This window comes from Fundulus heteroclitus, chromosome 22, assembly GCF_011125445.2.
Source record: "Fundulus heteroclitus isolate FHET01 chromosome 22, MU-UCD_Fhet_4.1, whole genome shotgun sequence".
NCBI lineage: Eukaryota > Metazoa > Chordata > Actinopteri > Cyprinodontiformes > Fundulidae > Fundulus > Fundulus heteroclitus.
This window is the reverse complement of record NC_046382.1, coordinates 8,118,891-8,144,709: the sequence shown is the minus strand read 5'-3', so window position 1 is coordinate 8,144,709 and position 25,819 is coordinate 8,118,891. Positions and strand designations below refer to the sequence as shown.

The 25,819-nt window shown below is 43.2% G+C and overlaps 2 protein-coding genes across 3 annotated transcripts; one reads left to right on the top strand and one right to left on the bottom strand.

Annotated features, from left to right (window-relative positions):
* The first annotated feature begins 99 nt into the window (after nt 1-99).
* LOC105915925 (SEC23 interacting protein) lies at nt 100-14,062 on the top strand. Of its 2 annotated transcripts, XM_036125898.1 has the most exons (19): nt 100-334; nt 2,532-3,052; nt 3,678-3,885; nt 3,975-4,168; nt 5,448-5,537; nt 5,620-5,740; nt 5,908-5,997; nt 6,095-6,236; nt 7,765-7,973; nt 8,060-8,157; nt 8,255-8,428; nt 8,526-8,621; nt 8,703-8,870; nt 8,961-9,116; nt 9,235-9,337; nt 11,595-11,774; nt 11,869-12,031; nt 13,372-13,469; nt 13,781-14,062. In XM_036125898.1, the coding sequence occupies exons 1-18, from the start codon at nt 199-201 to the stop codon at nt 13,451-13,453; spliced, it is 2,931 nt and encodes a 976-aa protein (XP_035981791.1). In that variant the 5' UTR covers nt 100-198; the 3' UTR covers nt 13,454-13,469; nt 13,781-14,062. The 2 variants fall into 2 exon arrangements, with proteins under 2 accessions (XP_035981791.1, XP_035981790.1); XM_036125897.1 differs by lacking the exon at nt 13,781-14,062 and having other exon boundaries at nt 101-334; nt 13,372-13,761.
* csgalnact2 (chondroitin sulfate N-acetylgalactosaminyltransferase 2) lies at nt 13,624-25,819 on the bottom strand. Its single transcript, XM_012850203.3, has 8 exons — nt 25,680-25,819; nt 22,354-23,109; nt 21,100-21,316; nt 20,916-21,017; nt 19,038-19,216; nt 18,856-18,950; nt 18,685-18,766; nt 13,624-16,610 (listed from the first exon to the last, which is right to left on the bottom strand). The coding sequence occupies exons 2-8, from the start codon at nt 23,003-23,005 to the stop codon at nt 16,318-16,320; spliced, it is 1,620 nt and encodes a 539-aa protein (XP_012705657.2). The 5' UTR covers nt 23,006-23,109; nt 25,680-25,819; the 3' UTR covers nt 13,624-16,317.

The window sequence follows — 25,819 nt, the reverse complement described above, 5'->3', positions numbered from 1 at the left end:
ACTTTAACTTTACTAGCGGTTGCTAAGATACCTTCGACATTATAGTAGATCTGTAAGTCATCTGTTCCCTCGCGGTGTATGGTAATCTGTTCACAGTGCCGTTTACAGATCCATAAGCTTCACCGGGACAGCTGACCCCTCTTCGCCGGCCTCCTCCTCCTCCTCCGGCTTCTGGCTACGTGTAATTCTGGGGGGAAAATGGCAGATAGAAAAAATAATAATGTTCCCAGCAGCAACAGTGCGAATTTACTGTTCAGCGCCGCCCCGGAGTTCAACTTCAGCCTGCCGTTCCTGCCGGTGAGCCAGGCCAGCGGGCCCGCGGTGCTGTCAGGAGGTGAGAGGAAGCAGAGGCTGTTGGAGGAGACGTTTAAAGAGTGGCCGGGTCGTTAGCATGCTAAGCTAGCCAGGCTAACACAGTGCTCTCAGCTGTTATGGAGAGTAGAAACAGACAAAAACAGTAAAATAAAAGGAAGGCAGGTTAGCTACAGAGACTCTAGCGTCAACGTGCTGCAGATTATGTTATTTTTGACTTAAACTTTAAGTTAAAGGAACAAACTCCTGGAGATTAATAGATTTGATAAATGGAGAAGTGCACTGTTGTCATGTTATTGTGTCAAATTGGATGGGGATTTTTCCCCCCATAATGTAAAAATTTACGTATCCAATTTAGACGTGAACTCCAGTTGTTTTTAGTCTTATAGTTTTTAGTCTTATGGTTTTTGCTCATTTTAGCATTCGTGCCATCAGTGGTACAATAAATAAGATCCAAGCCATTAAGTTAGAGCTAGACCTGACTTTGATTTTTGTTCTGTGGCCAAAATGATGCAATGTAATGTTTCAGATCATCAAACAAATTGAAATAACCTTAAAAAAAATAACTTTTTGCCCCCCTTTTAAATCAGTGTGTAACTGTGATTGACCAAATATTTTAAAATTTCACTAGGTGCACCCAGGCATGGTTATTGTCTTTAGAAACGACAAATCACACCAACAGAGCCTGTGTGACATAAAGTGGGCTTAAAGAACTCTACTACACATGCCATACAAGAAACAAAGTCATTGATTGATTACTTAGACATTTCTAAGGCTTTGGGACTCCAACGGACCACAATAAGAGCTTTTATCCACCAAGAGTGCTTACACTTCCCAGGAGTTGCTGGCCAACCAGAATTACTCCAAAAGTGCTTCAATGGCACAAAAGTACTGCAGACATCTGTTTAAAAATCTGTTTAAAAAGACATCTGGTCTTTGTATTTTAATCATGTTTGCTCTGTAAAGCAATTCACCATTTATATCAGAGAATACTCATGGACTTTCACAATGTGTTGTGGCACAACGGTGATAACGATAAAAGTGATGATAAAACACGATTAGCAGCTTTGTCTTTTTAGGTAACCTTACCTAAAAATTAAAACATTGTTCTTAAAAACACACACACAATTAATTATGTGACATGTATTAAAACAAAATTCAAAATATGTTTCATCAGGACACAAGTTACATAAAGAAGTGTGATTTTTTTTTATCCCTAAACTGCACACAGTAATGACATTTAGTCACATTTTTGGATTTATTTACATTTATTGATGATCTGAACGTCTCAGAAAAATATCACGCTGAATGCCGAACACAGAGGAGGTAGTGCGAGGATGCAAGGCTGGATTCCTGCTTGTGATGGAAACATGAGTTCCTTCTGACTTTGTAGTCAGAAAAATTACTTTGTAGTTAATTTCAGAAGACTGTAGGCCCAGATTTGTCTCGCATCGTCCATGAGTGTTTCCGTCACATAACAACGTCAGAGTTAAAGGCTGTCTGAAATCTGCACGGCAGTCAAAAGCTCCTTTCCTCCCTACGATACAGTTCTTACTGTTGACCCTGTGAAAGGTCAAGAAGCAGGAGCCAGAGGCTATTATTAAGTATATTCAGATGGAGCCAGAGCCGTGGGTAGTGCTGAAGAGACAGCGTCCTCTGTAGAGCGATTCTCCCTGTAGGCGAACTGCAGGCTGTCCAGACCAGCAGGGATGTATTTTGCTCTTAAAGCTCTTCATGATGACGGGGGTCAGAGCAACAGGACGGTAGTCACTGAGTCACTGAGACAGCTAACGATGAACAAACACAGAGCATAATGCCAGACTGAGCCAAGTCTGCTATTTGGAAACATTTCTAACTTGATACGCCAACAAGTCCGACTGCAGCCTGCAGCATCTGCTATGCATAAGTTGTGAGGGGAGAATTCAACACCACAAGCTTAAATAAGCTCCTCTAAGAGCACCATGCAAACGAACATGCAGAGTTTTTTTACAATGTTTATTTCAAGCCTGATAACTTCACTCGCATGGTAATGTACACAGTTTATTCATTCAGCTGTAGTATCGGATCGGTATCGGCCGATACGCTTAGCCCAGGTACCGGATTGAATTGTATTGAATTGAATTGCGTCTCTATTCCTGACTCGAGATAATTGGACTAGCTCCAGAAGTCAAGTTGTCATCATTAAATCTGCTTGTGTCCCTTTTTTAATCATCCATTAGAAGATTCCACTGATGTTGGAGAAGAAGACAGCTTTCTTGGCCAGACCTCTGCCAATGCACCAGCCTCCTCCTCAACATTCAGCTACTTCTCCAGTCCCGCCACCACCTCTGACCCATTCGCCTCCATCGGCCAGTCGCCATGTCCCCCGTCAGCCCTGTCTGCAGCGCACACGGCAAGCGGACCGGTTTCTGCCCCCAACAGCATCAGCATGGCTCCAACTCCGCCGCCGCCGGCGTTTACAGGCTCCCAGATAAACCCCCCTCCCCAGGTGTTCGGCGGTGCCGTTTACCAAAGCCCAGTGGGGCGTCACACTCCTCCCCCGACCACCATGACGCCGCCGCCTCCCCAGATGCAGCCGCAGAGTCACAACCCGTACCGTCACACCCCCACCAGCAGCCGGGCCAGCCCCTACATTCCAGCTCCGGAGATCCTGCCGCCAGCGCACACGCCCCAGCAGAACCCCTACGCCCTCAGCTCGCCGCCTCAGATGTTCCCCCCGCCAGGACCGACATTCTCCACAGTAGGTGCCGCTGCACTCACAACTTGAGCAGGAATTCATTAAAAAAAACGTGAATTATGAAACTAGTTTCAAGTATTTGAAACACTGCAAAAAGGGAAGTAAAAGTAAGAAAGATTTTCTTGAACTGAGTGAATTTGTCCTTGATTTTAGTTGGTAAATACGATTATTGGCCAACGGAATGAGTGTTTTGACCCCTAAAATAAGATAATTAGATAAACTGCACTTGAAATAAGGTGATGGAGATGAGTTGTTTCTGTTTTAAGTGCAAAAATCTGCAGATCATTCAAACTTGCTGCTCAAATCAAAGACAAATACACTAATTTAAAGTAAATTTTACATACTTTTTTATTATTATTTTATTATTCAATTTTTATTATTATTATTTATTATTTTATTATTTAAATTTTACTTTTACTTTTTTATTATAATTTTATTATTGAAATTTTTTTATTATTATTTATTATTTTATTATTTAAATTTTACTTTTACTTGCTTTTTATTATATATTATTATAATATTATTATTACAATTATATTTTTAGCAATTAACAATTATATATTTAGCAATTAACTAATTATATGCAAGATTTTGAATGCATCACTATTTTTTTTTTTAATCTCTTCAGCCTCCTCCGTTACCCCCTCAAGGGCCCCCGGCTGCCGTCTCCAATGCCGGAGCCGTTGTTCCTGCAGGTCCGATGATGCCGTACAACTACAACGTCTACGAACCAGTTCAGCCTCACTGGTTCTACTGCAAGCAAGTGGAGTCCAAGAGCGTCTGGTTTCCTTTGAGCCTCATTGACTCGCTTCAGCTGGAGGAGACGTACAACTCTGGTACAGAAATGTAAAACCTGAGAGTCATTTTTGCACAAACACCAGAACCTCCCAGCCTTAAAAAAAAACAACAACTTCTGCTCTTCCAGTTCAGCCAGACCCGGAGAACGTGGTCGTACGCACAGACGGAGGGCGCTACGACGTGCAGCTTTATGACCGCATCCGCACGGCGGTGTACTGGGAGGAGGAGCCCACCGAGGTCCGGCGCTGCACCTGGTTCTACAAAGGCGATAAGGACAGCCGCTTCGTTCCGTACTCAGAGGAGTTCAGCGAGAAACTGGAGGTGCGTAGAGAGAAAGCACAACTTTTTAATTCAATTGTTGATCTTCTCTAATCCACACAGTCAGAATTATACAAGGAGCCTCAAAGGTTAAATGTCTTTCGGCAAAGTTGCTTTTTGAAACCATCGACCAGATTCTGGATGGAAGAATTCACAGAGTTAGCAGGGTTCATGTAAGATAGTTGATTGGCCCAGACTCGGCTTGAAGCAGAGTCCAGTGACATTAGAAGGGTTGATGGTGGCCGTTTGGGAGGTCTTCAAGAAACTGCTTTATCCTCTCCATGACGAGCTTGGGTCTTTATTTGGATTCATTGTCTCATAGAAACATCCAGCTGTGTCCAGGTTTTACCCAGGAAGTTGTTGGTTTGAGGTAGTCCTGGTTCTGTCTACCACACAGCATGATGCTGCCACCACCGTGCTTGACAGTTATTAAAGTTTTCTCAGGTTTGAAAGCCTCACCTTGACTCCCCCGAACATAAAATGAGAAAAAGTTTCCTCCAGAAGGTATTTGGCTTGTCCATGTGAGCAGCTTCAGTTTACCCTCGCTGGCTTCACCGTAGACAGTGATGCCGGTGCTACACCTTCTTTCACTTTGAGCCTGAATGAATGAATGAATGAATGAATTTATTTCAGACAATTCCACCAACAAGAACTGATCGGTAAAGAATAATTACAAAGAAAATCACAATCAAAACATCCATACTCATCAGTATAGTCACATACAGCACCTTACATATCCGTATATGAATTTGAACATAAATAAAAGCTACTAATTTAAAAACTACCCAAACGTATACCCTCATATGTGACTTTGATTAGTGGAAAGTAGTGTCTGAGAAGGGGTATGAAGAAGTCATATATATATATATATATATATATATATATATATATATATATATATATATATATATATATATATATGCGCTTTTAGGGTTGTTCCTGATGACGCTGATACATTTTCTCTCCTCTAAGGCGGTTTTAACACACCTGAATACATTTTACTGTATTATAGTCTTCTGAACTGATTATCTTTGTTGTGGACTTTAACAAATCCGTATTTTCTATGTTGCCAAAGAGCAGTGGTTAGAATCCAGAGGTCACCCTGTGGGACTCTGTAGTTAAAATCCTCAGTAAATTCAAATCTAGGTATCCAAAATGAGCAGTCCCAGTAAATAATTGAGCAACTAAGGCTAACATGAAGGTCCTGCTCTTTACAGATGTCAGGAAACTTCAGGCTGGGACTTTATGACTTAATTCTGGTTTGTTTTTGTTGAACCTTCAGGCAGAATATAAAAAAGCCATATCTACCAACCAGTGGCATCGGAGGCTGGAGTTTCCATCCGGAGAAACGATTGTCATGCACAATCCAAAGGTAAACTCGTCCCTCGTTACAAAACCAGCCTGGTTTGAGTTCTGTGTCGGATGTGAAGGCTGGATGTGTTTTGTTTCTGCAGGTCATAGTTCAGTTTCAGCCGTCCTCCGTGCCGGACGAGTGGGGAACCACTCAGGACGGACAGACCAGGCCGAGGGTGGTGAAGAGAGGCATCGATGACGACCACGACGAGGTGCCTGATGGTACGCTGCCTCCTTCTCTTAAAATCACATGAACATAATCAGCTTGGTGGAATGAACAGAAGACGCATAAACACAGAGTCGCTGAGAAAATAGGAAGTCAGCTTCTCGTTTTTAGGAAAATGCATTTCAGTCACGACTCTGCTCTGTGGATGTTTCCTGTGTTTCAGGTGAGCTTCCCACCGTGGATCATCTGGTGTTCATGGTTCACGGCATCGGCCCCGTTTGCGACCTGAGGTTCAGAAGCATGATAGAGTGCGGTGAGCGGCTTATAATCCCCCAGCCTCCGGTGTCCTCCCCGCCGATGATGTAGTCTGTGGAAACGTTCGTATAACTGCGGCGTCCTCTTGCTTTCAGTGGACGACTTCCGCAGCGCGTCTCTGAAGCTGCTGCACAGCCACTTCAAGAAGCCTCTGGACGAACACGCCATCAGCCGAGTGGAGTTCCTGCCCGTCCAGTGGCACACGGCCCTGCATGGCGACGCCACGGGGGTGGACAGGTGAGCCGCTCATCGGTGCTGCTCGGCTGTACCGCCGCTCTCTGGCTGATTTTAATGTCTATCTGTAGGTCCTGATCACGTTTAGAGGTGCAGGAATCCAGCTGATGTGTTTTAGATGTGGAATAAGTTTGATCAGTGGCTTTTCTTTGTTGATTTACTTTAAAGAAGAAAGAAAATGGATTTGGTTGTTACTTTTAGAGGTGGACCTGTCTGTGTGTTTTTGGATCATTGTTCTTCAGTTCGCGAGCTTCTCCTTCAGGATTTTCATGGTTCCATCTTGTACAGCATATAGTGTCTATTTATTGTCTGTAAAGCTGATCATATGGTATTAAGCTGCAGCAGAGGATGGAGGAGATACGTCCTCAGAAGTTAATTTCTTAAAGAGATCATGCTCCCCTTCAACCAGGCAGTGATGGAGAGATTATTACGGTTCAGCATGCAGGCATGGAAACCTGCAACAATAAAAAATGATTTCTCCCATGTAATTGAAGCTGCCACTAAAGTCATCGATGAAGAAGATCGTTGGTCTGTTCAGCCTCTGTTTGAAAAATCAGTGCTGCACTGCAAAACGGAACTAACAGCAAGTAAAACTTTCTTGAAATTTTTTTTTCCCTTGATTTGAGCAGGTAAATAAGATCATTTGCCAATGGAATATGTTTTTTACACTTTAAAATAAGAACAATTCATATCCATCATCTTATTTCAAGTGCAGGACATTCAAAGAAGTTTAAAAATAAAACAATTGGAGTTCTAATCTGAAGCTGCAGAATACAAGTCCAGTTGTTTTATTTTTTTAACCTTCTTTGTGTTGATCATGACATGGGCCACTGAGAATCTTCCCAACAAAGTGCAGGATATGTAATTTTCTCATTTTAGGGGTAAAAATACTAATTCCATTGGCAAATAGTCTTATTTAGCTGATCAAAACTAGGGAAAAAAATCAAGAAAATTTTACTTACTTTTAGTTCCCTTTTTGCAGTGCTGAAATAACAAATCCCGTCTGACCCGACCCGTGTTCCCTATTACGGTTATGAGCTGCTTCCTTTAAGAGATGCCGGCTGGCAAAATGTAAATGAAACCGTTTTAATTTGTCTCCTTGTCATTAAACATGCTAAACAAGACTATGATTAATTTTAAGCAACAGTATAACTTCCTCCAGACCGTCACACCACCACCACGTCTGAATTTTGGAATTAGAATATTACGTTGTTCCCTGTTTTTTCTTTGTTTGCGGATCATTTTTCCCACTGTGGTCCTAAAACCTTTGGAGTGGCTTTGTTTCCAGACTGAGCGATGCCAATGACTCTTCTGACCTCAAACGTCTGTAGATCGGGGGATTGCCTTGTAGGATTTTCAGATCTGTTAACCTACTTCATGTCGACAGTCAGGTGCTGTTGTTGTCATTTCTTCATTGTAAATTCCTGCCAGGAATCAGGCCAGAGTGTGGCTGGTGAATCTCGCTTGATTAAGCATAGTTAATGTAAGATTAAGTTTAAAAAAAAAATGCATTTTGTATTGTTTTGTTTAGGAGGATAAAGAAGATCACCCTACCCAGCACCGGACGTTTGCGTCACTTTACAAACGAGACTCTGCTAGACGTGCTTTTCTACAACAGTCCAACTTACTGCCAGACCATCATGGACACAGTGGCTCAAGAGATTAACCGGCTTTATGCGCTCTTTATGAAGAGGAACCCCGACTACCGAGGAGCAATATCAGTGGCCGGACACAGCTTGGGTAAAATAGAATCAGCTTCTTCCCCTTTTTAAACACTCTTTTACTCCATTTCTAATCATTGTTTTTTTTTTTTTATGTCTCTGCAGGATCCCTGATTCTCTTCGACCTGCTTTCCAATCAGAAAACCGTCTCTGCGGCACCGATAATGCCAACCATGCCTGCTACTAACGGAGACGCCAAACAGGTCAGGCACAAACCGGACAGACGACGCTGAAGTATCTTGTGGCAGCCACTGGATCTGACCACAGTTATGAATTGGGAAGTCTTGCTCTTCATTTCAGAGGACGGCTCCTGCGTCTCAGGCAGAAAATGCTGCTTCTCCTCCTCCTGCTGTGGAGGAGCCGGCCAAAGAGGACGAGGAGGAGTTTGAGGATCTCGCTGCTGTGCTGCAGCATCTGGGCCTCTCTGAGTACAAAAGCACCTTCGATGAAGAGAAGATCGACATCGAGTCGTTCGTAAGATGAAAAATCAGAATATGCTGGGGGAAAAAAAAAAAAAAAGAAGCTTAAATCAGGAAGACCTTACCAAAGGTTTGTCGATGGTTTGTTCCAGCTCATGTGCACCATTGAGGACCTGAAAGAGATGGGCATCCCGCTGGGTCCACGGAAGAAGATAGCCAAGTTTGTGAAAGAACGAGTGAGCAGACAGGTAGGCCTGGTCCTTGCATCTCTGCAGCCGTTGAAGCAGCAGCTGCTGGTGACCGACCCGGTGCTTGTTTCTGGTGTCCAGGCTGCACGACTAGCGGCTCAGCAGAAGAAAGCCGAGCTGAAGGAGGACGGAGGTCAGGCTGCAGCACCCGGAGATCCCGCCGGTACCGTCGGGACGAAGCCGCCGGTGGGCAGCGCCATGTCTTCTGTCCACGTCGACTACAACTACTTTGAAGTTGGAACTGGTCAAGTAAATATATTCACTGCTCAGAAAGTAAACCAGAGGTTTTATTGGTGAATAAGGCTGGGTGTAATTTTAACGCCGAGTCTGGTTCTGCAGGTTTCTGTCATCTACCGCAGTCTGGACTTTGAGCCGGTGAACTTCTTCGCCCTGGGTTCTCCCATCGGTATGTTCCTGACGGTCAGAGGGCTGGAGAAGATCGACGAGACGTACCAGCTGCCCACCTGCAAGGGCTTCTTCAACATCTACCATCCGGTGGGAAGCTCCTTAACGGGTTTTCCTTAACTCCCCGGCTGCAGAGACCGTGTCGCTGCTTAGAGATAAGCAGAGATGTAGGCCGGCTGTAATTTCTGTTCTCACCCTCCTGTTTCAGTTGGACCCTGTGGCGTACAGAATCGAGCCCATGATCGTCCCGGACCTGGACCTGAAGCCCGTTTTAATCCCACATTACAAAGGAAGGAAGAGGCTTCATCTCGGTATGAAACATTTGCGGCTACGACGTCGTTCTGATGACTATTTACTAGGGCTGAACAATTAATCGCATTTTCAATATAATCGTGATTTAAAAAAACGCAATTTCCAAATCGCAGAGGTCTGCAATTTGTAACAATTAGGGAATTAGACACGTCCATTAGGTGTTGGTAAAATGTTTAAAGTTGGTTTGCCTCCACATGGAAGGGAAGACAGTTGCAGCAGTGAGATAATCTAATTGTATTACTTGTTTTAGAGTTTATATAATCATACATAGCATTAAGTTCTGGTCAATCAGTTTAATACATAGACTTGTTTGTTGGTTGCACTTTGTGTTTAACAAGGATTGATGTCCAAATCAACTGAAAGCTGTTCTCTTGAACAATATTCTGATTAATAGAAACATTAAAAGTTCTTGTTTAAAATAGTCCTTGTTTACAAACATCTTTATTTAGAGGCCATTTTTGTTGCTTGTAGTTAATGCGGAGAAAAGTCAAAATTGCAATTTTGGTTGAAATATATCGTAGGCAGAATGCGATCATTTCTGCTCTGAGTTTAGACGCTGTGGTTCTTTTAGCAACTAATCTGCACAGCGAGGAAACAAATTGATTTGTTGTTTGTATATGTTTAAAAAGACATGATAAATTAAACTGGGGGGAAAAAATCACATTAAATTGCAATATTAAGAAAAAAAATCGCAATTAGATTATTTTCCAAAATCGTTCAGCCCTACTATTTACCCTCCAGGGCCCGTATTCACAAAGAATCATAAGACTAAAAAGTGGCTCTTAGTGACGTCATCTTAGGAAGAATCTCAGAATTTCTCAAATTCCAAAAATTTTCTTAGAATTTTACTTCAGTAAGATAAAAGTTATTCACTAAAGGCTTGTTCACATGGCAGGATTTTAAAAGTCGGCCAATTTTGAGACAGCACACGTCCCGGGTTTCGGCATGGGATAAAGGATCTCTTTCCTCGTTAACCGTGATCTGATTGCCTTAGTGGTGGCCTAGTGGTTAGAGCAGCGCGCTTGCACTCTGACAAGGTTGCAAGTACCTGGTTTGATTCCCGCAGGCTGCCACTGTTGGTCCCTGAGCAAGATCCTTACTACAAAAACGGATCTAAAAATAAGTAAAATGTTCTTAAAGTTAGTGTATTTATCCTTGACTTGAGCAGGTAAAGCAGATTATCTGCCAATGGAATGAGTATTTTTACCCCTAAAATAAGATAATTAGACATCCTGCACTTGAAATAAGATGATGGAGATGAGTTGTTCCTATTTTAAGTGGAAAGATATTATTCCATTGGCAAATCCTCTTATTTACCTGCTCAAATCAAGGACAAATGGACTCATTTTAAGAATATTTTACGTATTTCTACTTCCGTTTTAGCGGCCCACTGCTCCCGAAGGGATGGGTTAAATGCAAAAAAAAAATTTTTATTGGAATGTACAATTGCAATGAAAATTAAAGATTTTGTCTTCTTTCTTCTTTTCTTAACGCTAAAACACATCCTGGATAAAACTGGTTTGCTCGTACAGTGCATGGTGTCCGCCACACATGAACATATTTTGCTTAAGATCATTCAGACGTCAGACGGGAAATCTTGCGAATCTTCTCCAGATCAAACGTGAGTTCAGAATAAATATGAACATGAACGACCAGGAAGAATAATGGCGATAGTTTGAGGACTGATTTTAACAGAGAAAAAACTAAACAAAAAGAAAAGAAAAGGGGCTGTTAGGTGAGGGACTCTGGGGAATCCCTCACCTCATTTTCTGATTGGCTCACGCCACATTCAACAGGCTGCGTGCTCGTTTGTCTTTGGGGGGACACCAATCACAGTAGGATATCGGGGCAAGACAATCCAACATGTTGAATATCTCCGATTTGAGGTCAGAGCGGTCCCGACGTTCCATTGAGCGGATCCAATCATTCCTAACACACAGCAGGAATGTCTCTAAAGATTATCTTAAGAGACACGCCGATTATCGGTGCCTCTCGGAAGGGGGAGATCAGGGCGAAAATTGGGCTAAAAATGCTGCCGTGTGAACCAGCCTTAAGCATCTTAGACCTTAAGAGAGCTCCTAAAGTGACAAAACGACTTTTAGCAAGGCTAAGTATGCCTTAAGGAGAGAAGATGGTGGAAACAGAGAGAGCTGTTATAACGAAGGTGTTTCTGCCTCTGAATGGACTGACAACATTTTTTATGAGCCGGTTTTAGACGGTTTTGAAAAGATAAAAGGTTTTAATTGTGGCTTTCAGAGCTGAAGGAGAGTCTCTCCAGGATGGGCTCCGACCTGAAGCAGGGTTTCATCAGCTCCCTGAGGAGCGCCTGGCAGACGCTCAACGACTTCGCCCGGGCTCACACCTCCTCCGCCCTGCAGGCCGAGCTGGCCATGGTGGCCAATCAGATCGCTGAAGAGGAGCAGCACGCGCACGACGGTACGTCTGCGGCTTTTTTTTTTTTTTTCACAGTGACCTTACCTCGTGTTTAGCCTGAGAGCCACAACGTTGTCGCCGTCGTCGTTTGTCACAGAGCATAAAATCCCTGAGAGTCCTGAGCCCCAAAGAGAAGAGGAGCCGCAGGTGAAAATCGGGATGTTGAATGGAGGCAGTCGGATCGACTACGTCCTGCAGGAGAAGCCCATCGAGAGCTTCAACGAGTATCTGTTCGCCCTGCAGAGTCATCTCTGCTACTGGTACGTAAACCCTCCCTCCTTATTGGCTGAAATGGAGCCAGAACAGTTTGGATCTTCAAGGGTGTGAAACAGAAAAGCTAATGAAGCAGATTTGAAGAGTTTGAGATTTCAATGGCCAAATGTTACTTATAAGAAGACAAAAAAAGGGGGATTATTACTAAATCTGTGTATAATTTTCGTGGTCAGATAAAAAGGGGGAGGTTTTTCAGAGCTTAATTAAATGTAAAGGAAGAAATCTGGGAAATAAAATCACTTTTACAAGGGAGTTAAAACCACAAGGTGCCAATAAGTAGCATTCTCCAAATCTGGATACGTTTTATTTCCCTGGACATTAAAAAGTTCTTATAAATATAACTTGTGGTTATCACAGTCATTTTATGTGGTAAGAATATGGAAGTTGAGTTTGGCTTTCACTTTCTGAGAATCTTTAGTTTATTTCCTCTGGATCAGTGGTTCCCAACCCCGGTCCCTGAGGACATGTTGGGTAGAGAGCAGTTCTGTCCTTTTAATAACCTACATTCACTTTATTCCCACAGTAAACAGAATCACATCTGCCCAGTTACTTTTATTCAACAACAGTCTTTTAGTTTACCCAAACCTGCTTTTTCATTCATTGAACTTGGCTAAATACAACAAATAGGACTTAAATAGAGGGACACAAATCTGGTTGCTGTTGCGGAGAATTGATTAAACTTGGGAGACCAGATTTGTAAAGTAGATGCGGCTTTTAGAATCTGGTGTTTCCTCTAACATAAAAAAAAATAAGACTACTTTATTTCTCTATGAAATTAAAATATGACATGCTTAGTTAATTGTTGGGGTGGTTAAAGAAAATTCACAATATTATGGTCACTTTAGATTTTATTTAAAATAATTTAAACCTTTGACTCAACTTTTCCCACGTATTAAAAGGTTTTTATGCCTCTGGCCTTTATTGTCATCTCTACAAATGAGCTTAAGATGCAGTTATATCAGGACACAAATGATCAAACTGTATTCACAACCAGGAGATAAAGATCATGTTATTTTTAATAAATATTAAGTGCAAACTCATCTTGAGGTAATGAACTAATTGGATGTTTTATCAAACTGAGAAGAGCTCAGGTAAAAATGTATAGATAATCTCAAAATCCTGCGAAACACTCAAGATCATTTAATCTTGACTTAATTTAAGGTTTGTTGAAGCTAAAGATGTTATCTTAAGATTTTTATGTAAAATCAGCAACTTCTCTGTATGAATAAAGACGTGATTAGGGGTCTGCTGTGGCGGCTTAGTGCAGCGTCTCAGCTCCACGTGGCTCCTGCCGTTCTCACTGAAGGCCCTTTGTGTCGTTGTGCAGGCAGTCTGAAGACACGGCGCTCCTGCTTCTCAAGGAGATCTACAAAACCCTGGGGATCCACCCTGAGCAGCCGGCTCATTAACGGCCTCTCCCCTCAGGTTCACGTCGCCATTTCACGCAGATTCTGTTTTTTTTTTCTTCTATTTTTTATCGAAGTAGTTTATTGTACTCAGATGAATGATACGTTTGTATTATGCCATTTGTCTTAAATTAAGAAGCATGAATGAAGTTAGTGGATTCAGAGACACTTGACAAGTTTGAAATTACGTTTTTATTGCAAATATACAACTGGTCGAGTTGACTGAGAATATGCATCAGACGTATTAGGAACCGTGAACGCCTGCAACTTATTTCCTGGACGAATCTTCCCAATAAATCATTTTCCTGCTCGTCTCTTTTTATTATTCAGCTGTGATCGCTGCGCCGCTGAGAGGAAGACGATTCATTTCTCCTGCCAAGCAAAGGAGACCTCGAGACAATCTAGAAAAGCTGCAGAATAAGCAAGAAAACTGTTGGTTGTAAATAATTACAGTACAGAACGCAAAGGCAGGAACTACCTGATACACGCGTAGGACCATCAAAGCACCTTCTGTCTGCTCTGTGTGAGCTTCTGACGGCTGAACGCAACGTGTTCTTTTAGAACCGCTGGGTTCTGTGTAAAGTATGAAATAAAAGGAACATTTGAAATGTATTTACATCTGAGAGCGGCTGGAACGTTGGCTTTCAGTCGCGGATGAAGAGCAGCGCTGCTTCCCCTTGGTCCAACTCTCTCGTCGATACCTTTTACGCTACACTCACAGTCCTACAATAAAACAAATGACAAAACGTGAAATTCTCCCTTTTCAGTCTGAATCAATAATCAGGAGGTCCTATAACTGAGGCCCGTAGTACGAAGCAGGTTCAGCCCAGGGATCCGTATTAACCAGACCTGAAGCAGCAGCGTCCTCCTCCTTGGCTTTAAGGATCCATTTTTCACATAACAGCCCCGATGTGGCCTGGTTCTGTTCTTAATTGACCAAGATGTCAATGGATACCTGAAGGTAGTTGGAAACCCAAAAGATCGACCCGGGTTTCCTGACTCTGGATCTGTATGTCCACGCACAGTTCCAGTCAGAAGGGCCAAACTCATTAAGTTTGGCCTTTAAATGATGCTTTTGAACTGTGAGGTTTTTTTGGTTTATGGTGGAATGAACAGTAGATATTTTATACTAGACTTGGGTACAAATGTTTGCATTATTTGTGGATTTTAAATGCAAACATCCCGTCACTAACACAGCTTTTAATCTTCATCTGCTCCAAAACGAGTTTTGACAACTGCCATTGGTCATTCACTTGTGGAAACGTCTGTGTCTAAGGTCCAACCCTCTAACCAAATCTGTCCCCCTTTTTAAATGAAAGGATGTTGAGAAACCGCAGAGGTTCCAACCTGCAATAAACTGGAAGGTAATGAAGTGTTGCTGTAAAGATAAAACCTTTAGCCTAAACATGGACGGAAGAAAATAAGCCGACTGAAATCACCTGTACCAGAACAATATGTGGAAGAGTCAAGATGAGGCTTAGTACTGCACAAACTAAAGCACGGCAGTGGCTGCATCATGCTGCGGATCTCTTGGTGGCTGGAAAAATGAAGGGCTAACCCCAAATTGTTGAAACTAAACCCTAAACCTTCTGTGTCAGGAAGACGACCAATCTAAACTGGCTCAACCAGTTCTACAAGAAGACGTGACAGAAATCCAGCCAGCATTAAATCACTAGCTTGTTGGCTATAAAACGTGTGGTCAATGAACCTCTCTGCTGTTCATCCACATTTTAGTGCAGTTCACTATAAACTCTAAATTGTTTTAACATGTTTGTGTTGTATTATCATGGGTCTTCCCCCATAAAATGGGAAAAATGGATCCTTAAAAGCCCAAAATTAATGAGTTCAGGGAACCGCTGAACAAAACAAACGGCCAATACAAAAAGCAGGAGCTTTCATCAAATCATTTAACTAGTAAAGGCCATTCACTGTATATTTACTTAAGTTTATGAGCTGCAGGTTTCACTTTTATCACGGGTCACATCCTTCCAGGGTTCCAAACACTATCAAAATAAATAAAATCTACTAAGGATTCAGTCCATTTGCTCACGTCTGAGCCTCTTTTTAGCATCTAGACATTTTCTTTTGGGTTATACCGTGACTTTAAACAGATTTCATGAGTTCAGGTGTGATACTCTCCTGCGCTGTAATAAAAAAAAAAAAACAGTGACTGATTATGAACTCTGCTGTCATTTGTCTTAAAAAAAGGTAATTGTTAGTTTCTAACAGCTCCTGAAGGGATCAAACTGTACCAATGTAACGTAAACAAAAGAAGTTTACCCCAGAAAGCTGCTGATCTTCCTTCGTACTACAGGCCTGTTTGAATCTCCACTGAGAGAAAGTGCAACTTCTCGTTGTTCTCATGCTCAATAAATTAGAAGAAATGTGACCCTTTTCCTAACGGATTTCAGCTGATTTTGTCCAAAACGCCGCTGGCTATGCTAGCTGCTCAGCTGCTGCTATTCTAGCTGCTGCTATGCTAGCTTCGCCGTGTTTGAAGCAGCTGAACTGCAAGCGAAGCAGCAAAAAAAATGGCGGAGAAACGGGCTGCAGGGCTGAGTCCTGACTGCGTGCTGATTTTCAGAGCGTAAACGCTAACCTCGTACCCAGAAACTTAACACTGTCTTCTGTACATGTACGTTTGAAGAGTTAAATACTGCTGATTGGACCACGCGGCGGTACCGCTTCGCTAAGGCTTCTGTTCTGTGCCTCGTTTCACATTGCTCCCATTTTTTTTTCCTCTACATTCATCCGTCTACAGCTGTGCAGTAAAAAGCAGAGGGATCCATGTAAACGCGCCCTCCCTCGCTGCAGCGCCCCCTTCAGTCTCGTTTAGGAACGCCGCCTGGGAAGGTGGAGGCTGCTGCTCACTCCTCCGTCCCGCCCTGGGTCTTGAAGGCCTGCTTCCGGAGGTGGGCCTCGATCTCCTCCCGGAACACCAGCATGCCCAGGTGGGAGTGGGAGGCCTCGTTCATGGCTTTGGACTGGATGCACATGCGGTACTGCTCCGGCGTCAGCTCGTCCGCGCACTGCTTCTCGTGCCACAGGTGGAACAGGCTGGACACGGGAGTCCGGATCACGATCAGGTCGCTCCGCAGGTACTTCCTGTACAAGTGGACGTCCTCCACGCCCCAGCCTTTGACTTCGAGATCAAATCCGCCTGCGGAAATAACATCGACTCGTGAGGAGGCTCTGGATATTTATTAAAATTACTTATTTAATTATCAAATTTCAAATTGAAGACTTTTTTAACATTTTTTAGTTATGAACCACAGCCTGGTACCTAACTTAAGTAAATTACATAACTTGGGTTGAGTTTCCAGGTCAACCATGTGACCCATCCTACATTTGATGGTAGACCTTACAGCTGTTATTCAGATCCCCGTTGTTCGGCTAAGACTCCTTTAATCTACACTTCTCTACGATGAAGGAGATGGTTGTGGATTAAACTATTAAAAAAATTGACTATTTGATATTAGTCCCCTAAACAGACAATTGTAAGCCAAATTCTTTGTGCTGAATATCATGGTTCATTCTATCGCCTTGCATCATTGAGGATTCAGATTTGAACTTATTAAAAATATCTGTCTCAATTGAAAGGGGCATTACGCCTAAAAGGGAACAAAAGGAGATTTGGTCGAGTCGAAACCACAACGCCACATCAGAGCAGAACCAGAGAGCGACTTGGTTCTGGGTCAGACTGGCTGGTGGGTTCCATCACTTTGGAGGGGAGAACTAGCCTCGTGAGACCATCCTGATCTCGCGAGCTTTCAAGGTTTCACTTGCAGATCAGTCTGGCTACTCTCCGTTAAAGAAAATTTGGAGCCGTTCACCAAACGAACATCCAATCAGCGTTGGCTTTGAGGCGGGTTGAGGTGTGACGCAACGAGAGACGCGACAGTTCAGTCTAAAGAACATGGCGGCTTCAGCCGATGAAACTAGCGTTAGCGTGGCTATCGAGCAAGTTTTATCGGAATTACAGAGTATTTCTTTGCTGAGCTAACGAGCCTTTACCTGCAGCAGCAAGAGTAGCTTGGCTTGTGGTTGTGTTTTCGTCGTCGCTCTGTTACGAGCGACGACGAATCTGATTGGTTCATTTGGCCCGTCTATCACCAACATAGGCCAATCAGCTAACCAGTATTTTCGCCCCTTCCCAAAGTTACTTCAACGGAAGGTTTCCAGATGGATATGCGGAGCAAATCTATCTGGCGGAGTCAGGTTAGGGGAGAACACCAGCAGGGCGGCTCAATAGAAGTGGAGAGCTTTGATTTCTGATTTGTTGCTGTTCTTGGGTGGTTCCTCACTCCTTGGATGCGAAGGAGAAGAATAAATCTTGTAGATGAAAGTCAATGAGTGACACTGAGCTCATCGGAGGCGAGGTGGAAACTAAACCTTTTGCTGCTATAGGCGTGTTTCAAGTACAGGAACCTTTCCCAGGAAACAGGGTCCTTTTCTGGGGCCGTTATTATAGTTTATTCACTGCTTTTACTAGGATGACAAAATATTACCAGGGTAGAAAGTCACCTCAGTAAAAGGCTCTGATGGGTCGGACATTTTTCTTTTACCACGAACTTTAAGATGGACTTTTGTGGAGAGTAATTAGGTTATATTAACAAAAAAATAATAATAATAATCTAAAGCCTTTCTGGTAACTATTTTGAACAGAGGATTTGATTCCCTCTTATAAACGGCACCCAGAGTTTGGCGTCTTTTCACTGATATTTTAATATTTAACCTTATATTTGATGATAGGCTCTGAGTCTTAGCGGTAGGACAGCCTCCTTGCAATCACCCTAATCTTCCCTCCACAGACTGCAGCTAAGCCACTTCAAACTGTTGATAAACATTTTTATCCTCCCTATTTTAATGCTAAGTCTATGTTTGAGTCATTTTTGGCCTTTTTAGAGGGATTATAATACGGTTTCACAACGTAAACGCTAAGATATGACCTCAAGATAAGGGAACACATAAACACAAATTTAAAAAGCAGTTTTTCTGAGTTTCTAAATCATCAATATGATGAAATATGATTTAACAGATTCAAAAAATATTACAGCTTTATAAAGACAGTTATATGTAGGCAATTCGTTGACAATATAAGACGTTTCACTAACATATGTGAGGATTTCTAAGTACTTGGAGAAAAGTGTTAAGTGTGTGCAAGGTCAGATCTGATTGGTCGATACAGTATGATGAATAAATCTAATTGTGGGAACTGATGTTCATTTGCTTACCGATGTTTAGGAAATCTGAGCGATACTGACACGTCATTCCAAATCCGAAATCCCTCCAAAACCCCGCGTCTTTTTTGTGAATCTTTAAAAAAAGCGGAATAAAAAGTCAGAGCAAACCTTTTACACCAAATCCCCTCTCACTACGATCAGCCTGGGTTTCAGGCGTCTTACCAGCTGGAGTTCAATAGGTGGCGCCAGCTCCACGCTTCCGTAAACAATGGCCGGATTATACAGACTGAACACCACCGGGTAGAAAACCTTCTTGTCTACAAAAGCAGAAGAAGTGCATTAAAGTCTGCAGGGGCACAAAGCGGGAACACAAAGACCGGAGCAAACAGCAGGAGAAAACCCACTGGGAGCGGCGTGGAGACGACACGTGCTCAAGAAGTCCAGAGAGAAGCGGATGTCCACGTCACAGAAGAACATCAGGACGTCGCCTCGCTTCCAGGCGTGGGCTCCGATGTCCAAACCCCGGCCGCGGGAAAACTCCTCGTCCACGGGGAGCAGGGTGTAATTAGAGAAGCTCTCCTCTCTGGGGAGGAAAACACAACGCTTTCAGTCAACAAATGCTGCCCAACAACTTTGTAACGTGGGAGGAAAATGTCACTTTTACAAATAAAATCCCACTCTTGTCTCCCTGAGTAAATACTACATAGATCCGCCTTCTGCTACAGCTACATTTTTACATCTAGAGATGGATCGTTTTCCTTATTAAACAGCTTTAAATCGGTAAAACATGAAGAGAAAGCCCCTGAATTGAGGTCTGGACTTTGACTAGGCCGTTATAACAAATGTTTTGATTTAAAGCATTTCGTGTCTCTGGTTGTGTGTTTTGGGTCGATATCCTGCTGGAAGGTGATCCTCCACCCAACATCTTTACGAGTTTTCTTCCAGGATCGTCCTTTATTCTGCTCCATCCATCTTTCCAGTCGATATTAAAAGAAAACATCCCCCACAGCGTGATTCTGCCACCGTTGTGTTTCATTGTGGGGACGGTGTGCTTTATACTAGTCTCATTGGACCAGAGCTGCTTCCTCCATGTTTACTGTCTTCTACACGGCTTTTAACGGACAGGATTACAGCTTTCTTCTTACCACTGCTCTATAGAAGCCAGATTTATGGCGTAAACACTTTTAATGGCGGTCCGGTCAACGGATTCTCCCACCAGAGCGGTGGATCTCTGCAGCTCCTCCAGAGATGTGCCTCCTGGCTGCTTCTCTGATTAATGCCCAGCCTGTCTGTCCAGGTTGACCTCCATGTCCTGGTGGGTCTGCAGGTGGTGCATCGTGTCTCCGTGTCCGGATGATGGATTGATCTGAAGCTCTGACAGATGTTCAAAGCTTGGGATCTTGTTTCAGAACCCGACCCTGCTTTAATCTGAACCAGAACGTCCTCGCTGACATGTCTAGAACCCGTCTAGAGGTTCTTTAGAGAACAACCAAGGCCAGAAACAGAACAGCAGGATTTATACAAGCAGAGTGTCGGAGTAAAGGGGGTTTAATTCCAATGCATGTCACACTTTTCAGGTTTTTATTTGCAGGAAATACAGAAAACTAGGTTTTCTTTTTTTGTCCATTTCACAGCCATTTGTGATGTTTGTCCATTTTTATAAAACATAATAAAACTTCCTGAGGTTTGTGGTTTTAATGTGATAAACAGGGGGCTATAAGCGTGACTGTGGCTTGATGGGTTGAGTAGTCGTCTGGCAATCAGAAGGTTGTGGGTTTGATTCCAGCTTCCCCTTGCCACATGTCGATGTGCCCCTGGGCAAGGCACTTAACCCCAAATTGCCTACCGAGGTGCGTCTCGGTGTATGGGGAGTGTTGGCCTAGTGGTTAGAGCAGCACGCTTGCACTAAGAGAAGGATGCAAGTACCCGGTTCGATCCCCACTGCCTGCACTCTAAGTCCCTGAGCAAGACCCTTAACCCCAGGTTGCTCCCCGGGCGCCACACATGGCAGCCCACTGCTCCCCAAGGGTGATGGGTTAAAAGCAGAGAACAAATTTTATTGTAATGTATGTTTCAATGTATTTTTCAATGACAATAAAGATGATATTACTATTACTATAAAACAGTGAATGCAATAAACAACTTTAGGTCCTTAGAACATGTTAACTTTGCACAACATGAAATTAAAAAAAAAAAATTATGGACAAAATAGCATTTGTAAAAAATAAAGCTGATTTCCCTCCTGGAGAAGCTTCACTGACAAGAGGCAGAAGACGACAAACCTCGACATGGTTTCCAAGGACGACTGCACCTCCTGCAGGCCTTCCTGTCCGAAATAAACCACGGTGAGATGGACCCGGCGGTCCCGCTGTACGCACACCTCCCTGGAAACATTTTGGGTTTAAACAACAAAACCAGCCGGGCCACCTTCCACGGACATCGCGGGTTCTCCAGACGCCGCCCTACCTGAAGTTTTGCAGGAACTGGGAGAACGTGTCGACTCTGCCCGCCAGCGGCACGATGATGTTGACGGTCATTGGCAGCGTTTCTACGGACGTGCTCCTGACCTTCATTATGGGCCCAAACGGCCGGAACAGCGTGACGTGACGGAAGCTGCTGGAGTCGTCTTTGGAGAAGAAGAGCTCGTAAAGTGTCCCTTTGTCTCTCTCCGTCCTGTACAGCCCTGCAGCACGGAGAGGAGAGGCAACGTTAAAGCGTATGGAGCTAAAACAGCGCCGGCTTGTAGAGACATTTAAGAAGAGATTGGCCATTGAAAAGTCAAACATTGTTAGAAAGTAAAAACTTATATTTTCATTTTATGCTGCAGTTTTGTTCTTCAATGAGTTTTTTTCCCCCAGTGTCACTGGATAGCAGTATCTTCAATTAGCCCCGCCCCCGACGGCAAAACAGTGATAATTTCTCAATAACGACCTCAGCACTGTTCCTATTGCCAAGAACACCAGACTGAGAACGAACCAAATCCCCGGATGTTGTTCTCGCCCCGCCCTCTTTACCCAGCATGCATCAGAGCAGACTTGTGCATTCTTCGGACTGACCGCTTTCCCAGAATGCACCGCGGCGTAATTTGTTAGGTACTTTTTTAGGCTTTTTTATATATTAATAATACTGTTGTTTTAAAAATGTTTTCAATAAAATACGGTGTAGTGTATAAATAGTTTGTATGTTAAAAAAAGGCTAAAGAACTTACATTATAATTTAACACAAAATATTACCTCTCATTTAACAATGAATAATAATAATAGTAATATTACTATTATAATATTACTATCATTATTGATGATGTCCAATAATGAATACATTATTCATATAATTATTTCATTTTATGATCAATATAAGTAATCATTTATCATCATGTAAAGACTACTAATAACAAATTGCAGGTCCAGACGAGCTGTGCGTGTGACGTCACAAATACAAGAGTACGCTTCTGTTAGAGATACGTTCTGCTCCTGTTCTCCCCAAGTCTGTACTTCCTGTGTTCTTGCCAAGAACGGAGAATGAGTCCACTGAGTAAAACTGCAGCATAAAATGAGAATATCATCGTAAGTTTTTACTTTCTAACAATGTTTGACCTTTTTAATGTCTAATTTTTACAGTACCAAATCTCTTTTTGGATGTCATTGCAAGCTGTCACTGTTTTAGCTCCATAAAAACGGAGACGCCAGTGAAGCTCGGCCGCTCTGCCTCTGCCGCTCTTACCTTCCACAAAGTGGCCGTCTGTGTAGGTCGGCCTCTGCATGGGCATGTCGTCCTCCACCCCGTCCTCCTCGTCGGGGTTGTTGATGATGTCCAGCGCCGCCTCGATGACCTCCACCAGCTCGTCCCTGCGGTCTTTGCGGACCGGCTTCTCCTCGGGGTGCCGCGTCAGCCCCATCTCCAGCTGGTACACCTTGGACGAGGTGAAGCTCTCGAACGGCACCAGGGCGTACTCGCTGGGCAGCCGCGCGCCCGTGTTCACCTCCGCCTTGTCGATCTGAGAGTGCAGGAACTCCAGCAGGTCCCCGGGCTCCTGGTCCCTGTTCTCCCCCAGGCCCTGCACCCCGGGGGGCTCCTTCTTGTCCTGCATCAGCTTCAGCTTCTCGCTCATCTCCTGCAGCTCCTGCTTGAGCTGGGCGATCTGCCGCTTGAGGCTGGAGGCTCGGCTCAGGTGGCGCTCCTCGTGCTCCTGCAGCAGCGCCTGGTAGTACTCCTTGCCGTAGGTCTCCCCCGCCAGGCCGGGCAGCACCTGGCTGACGTCGGCCGGCGGGGTGCACTCCAGCAGGTAGGCGAACAGCAGCAGCACCAGCAGCAGGAAGAGGCCCAGGAAGAGCCAGCGGACCCGCCCTTGGAAGGGGAACCCCCGCCTGGGCATCACGTCCTCAGAAGACCCACAGCTGGGAGGCCTTCCTGCTCACATCACTCGCTGCTCTTCTACAAACACAAAGTTTTCCTGCTGCTTCATGTTCCAACAATCACCTGTGGAGGGGGGAAAACAAAACAAAGATTTTAAATAGGATTAAAAAGACGTTGCTCTGAAACACAAAGGATGAGCAGATAATCAGCAGGCAGTCAGACAGCAGCACAGTAAGCCTGGCTTGTGTGTCCTTCCCTCGGCTCCACGGTCCCAGTTACACTCGTCTGCACTGTAAGCCACATTTAGAGGCTCGGCTCCTGGAAACACCGGGGGAGCTAGCTCCCAACAACAGCACTGAGGGAAATCTGGTGGGTGAGCTGCAGTTGAACAATCAGAGCAGACTTCCGGCTCTGGGCCTTCCTTTCAGAATAAAACAAAAGAGATGTTGGGGGGATTTAAAAGGCTGTTTTTTTTGTTTTTTTTCCCAGTGTCCTGTCTAGCAATATGGCAATAGGAATTGATATCTCAATGCCAGATAGAGCTCGACAGATTTTGCTTTCACAAGTGGAGCAAACAGCTTTCGCCATAATGCTCCGCTTGATTTATGCTTGTAAATAGCTTTATTGTGATTCCTGCAGGGAGAATTTCAAATTATATGGACACTACAATGGGAAAGTAGGAGAGTAAAGGAAGAACAAGAAGTGAGGAGGAAAGGAAAAAAAAAAAAGAGAAGAGGTGAAAGAAAGAAGAGATAAAAGGGAGAGAATGATAAAACCTTCTCCGTCTGCTCCATCACCTGGAAAGAGAGATGCAAAAAGAACAGCACAACCAACAGACATAAAGCAACAGATACAATTGAATAACACCTAGATGCCATTGCTAAATCATATGTATTATTATTTAAGCTGACATGTGTAAAGTGAAACCTGAAAAAAAAAAAAAAAAAAAAAGCCTGTTTTTCTCCCGCGCGTCACACAAAGCATCAAAGTGCCACGGTCCTACAAATTATATGTCTTTAAAGATTTATATATTACATTGTAGAGTTTTAGTCCATGATATCACGCAGCTGCAGCTCTGAGCTAACAAAACAAAGATTTTTTTTTTTTTTTAACATGAAAATATTTATGTCTGACAAGTAAAAACCAGAACAGCAAAAATAAGCACCAGCAGAGCTCCCTTTGGACTTTTTCCCCCCATTAATCTTTCTAAACTCAATTCCTTTTAATTTGCAAAGCAGCACAAAGTAATTTTAATACTCAGCCATGTACTGAACAGTAGATGCATTCAATACTCGGTTGGGGCTCCTTCTGCTCAGCTGTTCAGGAATCCTGCGCACGTCCATCTGTGGTGGACATGATGTCCACACAAAGGTCAGCAGTAACTAGTTACATTTACTTGAGTAATGTTTTGCGCCCAAATGTCCTTTTAGGAATAGTTTTACTACACTGTACTTTGTACTCTTACTTGAGTAAAATGTCTGGCTACCTCTACCTGCTGCAAGTAACTTCATGAATAAAGAACAAACTTGTTTTAACCAAAAAAAATTCAGAGAGACAAAAACCTGGAGTTTATGTTAAAGCGAGACTTCTTATTTGTACACCAGCTTTGTTATTTTAATGTTATTTTCTAACTGCTGAGCTCATTGAGCCATTTGGAGGTTAAATGAACGTACAGTAAACAGTAGATATTATCACTGAAAGTACCTTACATTGTTGTAACATTCTGTATATACATTAACTGCTGTAAGTATCGCTTTAAAGTATAATGTAGAAAAAAATTATTCAGAAAAGTCTTTCTTTTGCTTTTAGTGTCTTTAGTGTATCTTTTGTCTTTAAAATACCAGAATTCGCACATAACTTTACATCCGTCTGTCCGATTAGTTTTTAAAATATTAAATCATCAGCTGTTATGATTAGTTACTCAGTACTTGAGTAGCCTTCATACTGAATACTTTTTTACTCAAATAATTTCTTGGCTGACAACTTTTTACTTCTACTTGAGTAAAAATGTGTTGAAGTAGTGCTACTCTTACTTGAGTACAATTATTGACTACTCTATCCACCTCCGTCCACACCAAGTGACTCTCTCCCGTTTAGTTTACAATCACCTCCAGGCTGCATTCATCCCTGTGCCTTGTGCATCTTGTTCTACCAGATGTTTTCCTTCCACTCAACTTTCCATTAATAAGCTCGGCTACAGAGCTCCAAAGAGCTTCTTTAGCCATGACAGCTGTCGTCTCCATGAAGGTGTAGATTACGTTAATAAACGTCCATATTTTATTGGTCAAATAAAACAATAAACAGTCATTTGGCTTTTATAGCTGTGAGCCAAAATAATCTAAATTAATAGAAACAAACGCCTGAATTATAAAACTATAGCACTGCGTCTAATAAATCTGTATGATTTTATTTACAGTACAAATAAATAAACGTTTCAATAATACTCCAGTTTACCGAGATGACCGTTTATTAAGACTTTTAATGCGAATTTATTTTGCTGCTACAGAACCAGCCGAGCCGTTAGTGTCCATACAGCAGAAAGTGCTCTTATTTTGAAAAGTCTGAACCGGATGCAGGGACGGTTCCGCGACCTTAAGAGACGTTCAAGTCTCCGCGACGCCTTCTGCTTCTCTGGCTCCGCAAAATTAAGCGCGTTAGTCGGTGAATGCTGTTAAAAGAGAAATGCTCCTCACCTACTCATGCGTTTCCCCATGCCTGCCCGCGCTTAAAGCCAGAGGCTTCCTCCGAAACCAGCCGCCGAGGGCCGCTTCTGCTCCAGAACGCCACGGAGCACAGAGAGAAGAGTGGGTAGCGCGCTACTTCCGGTCACCGA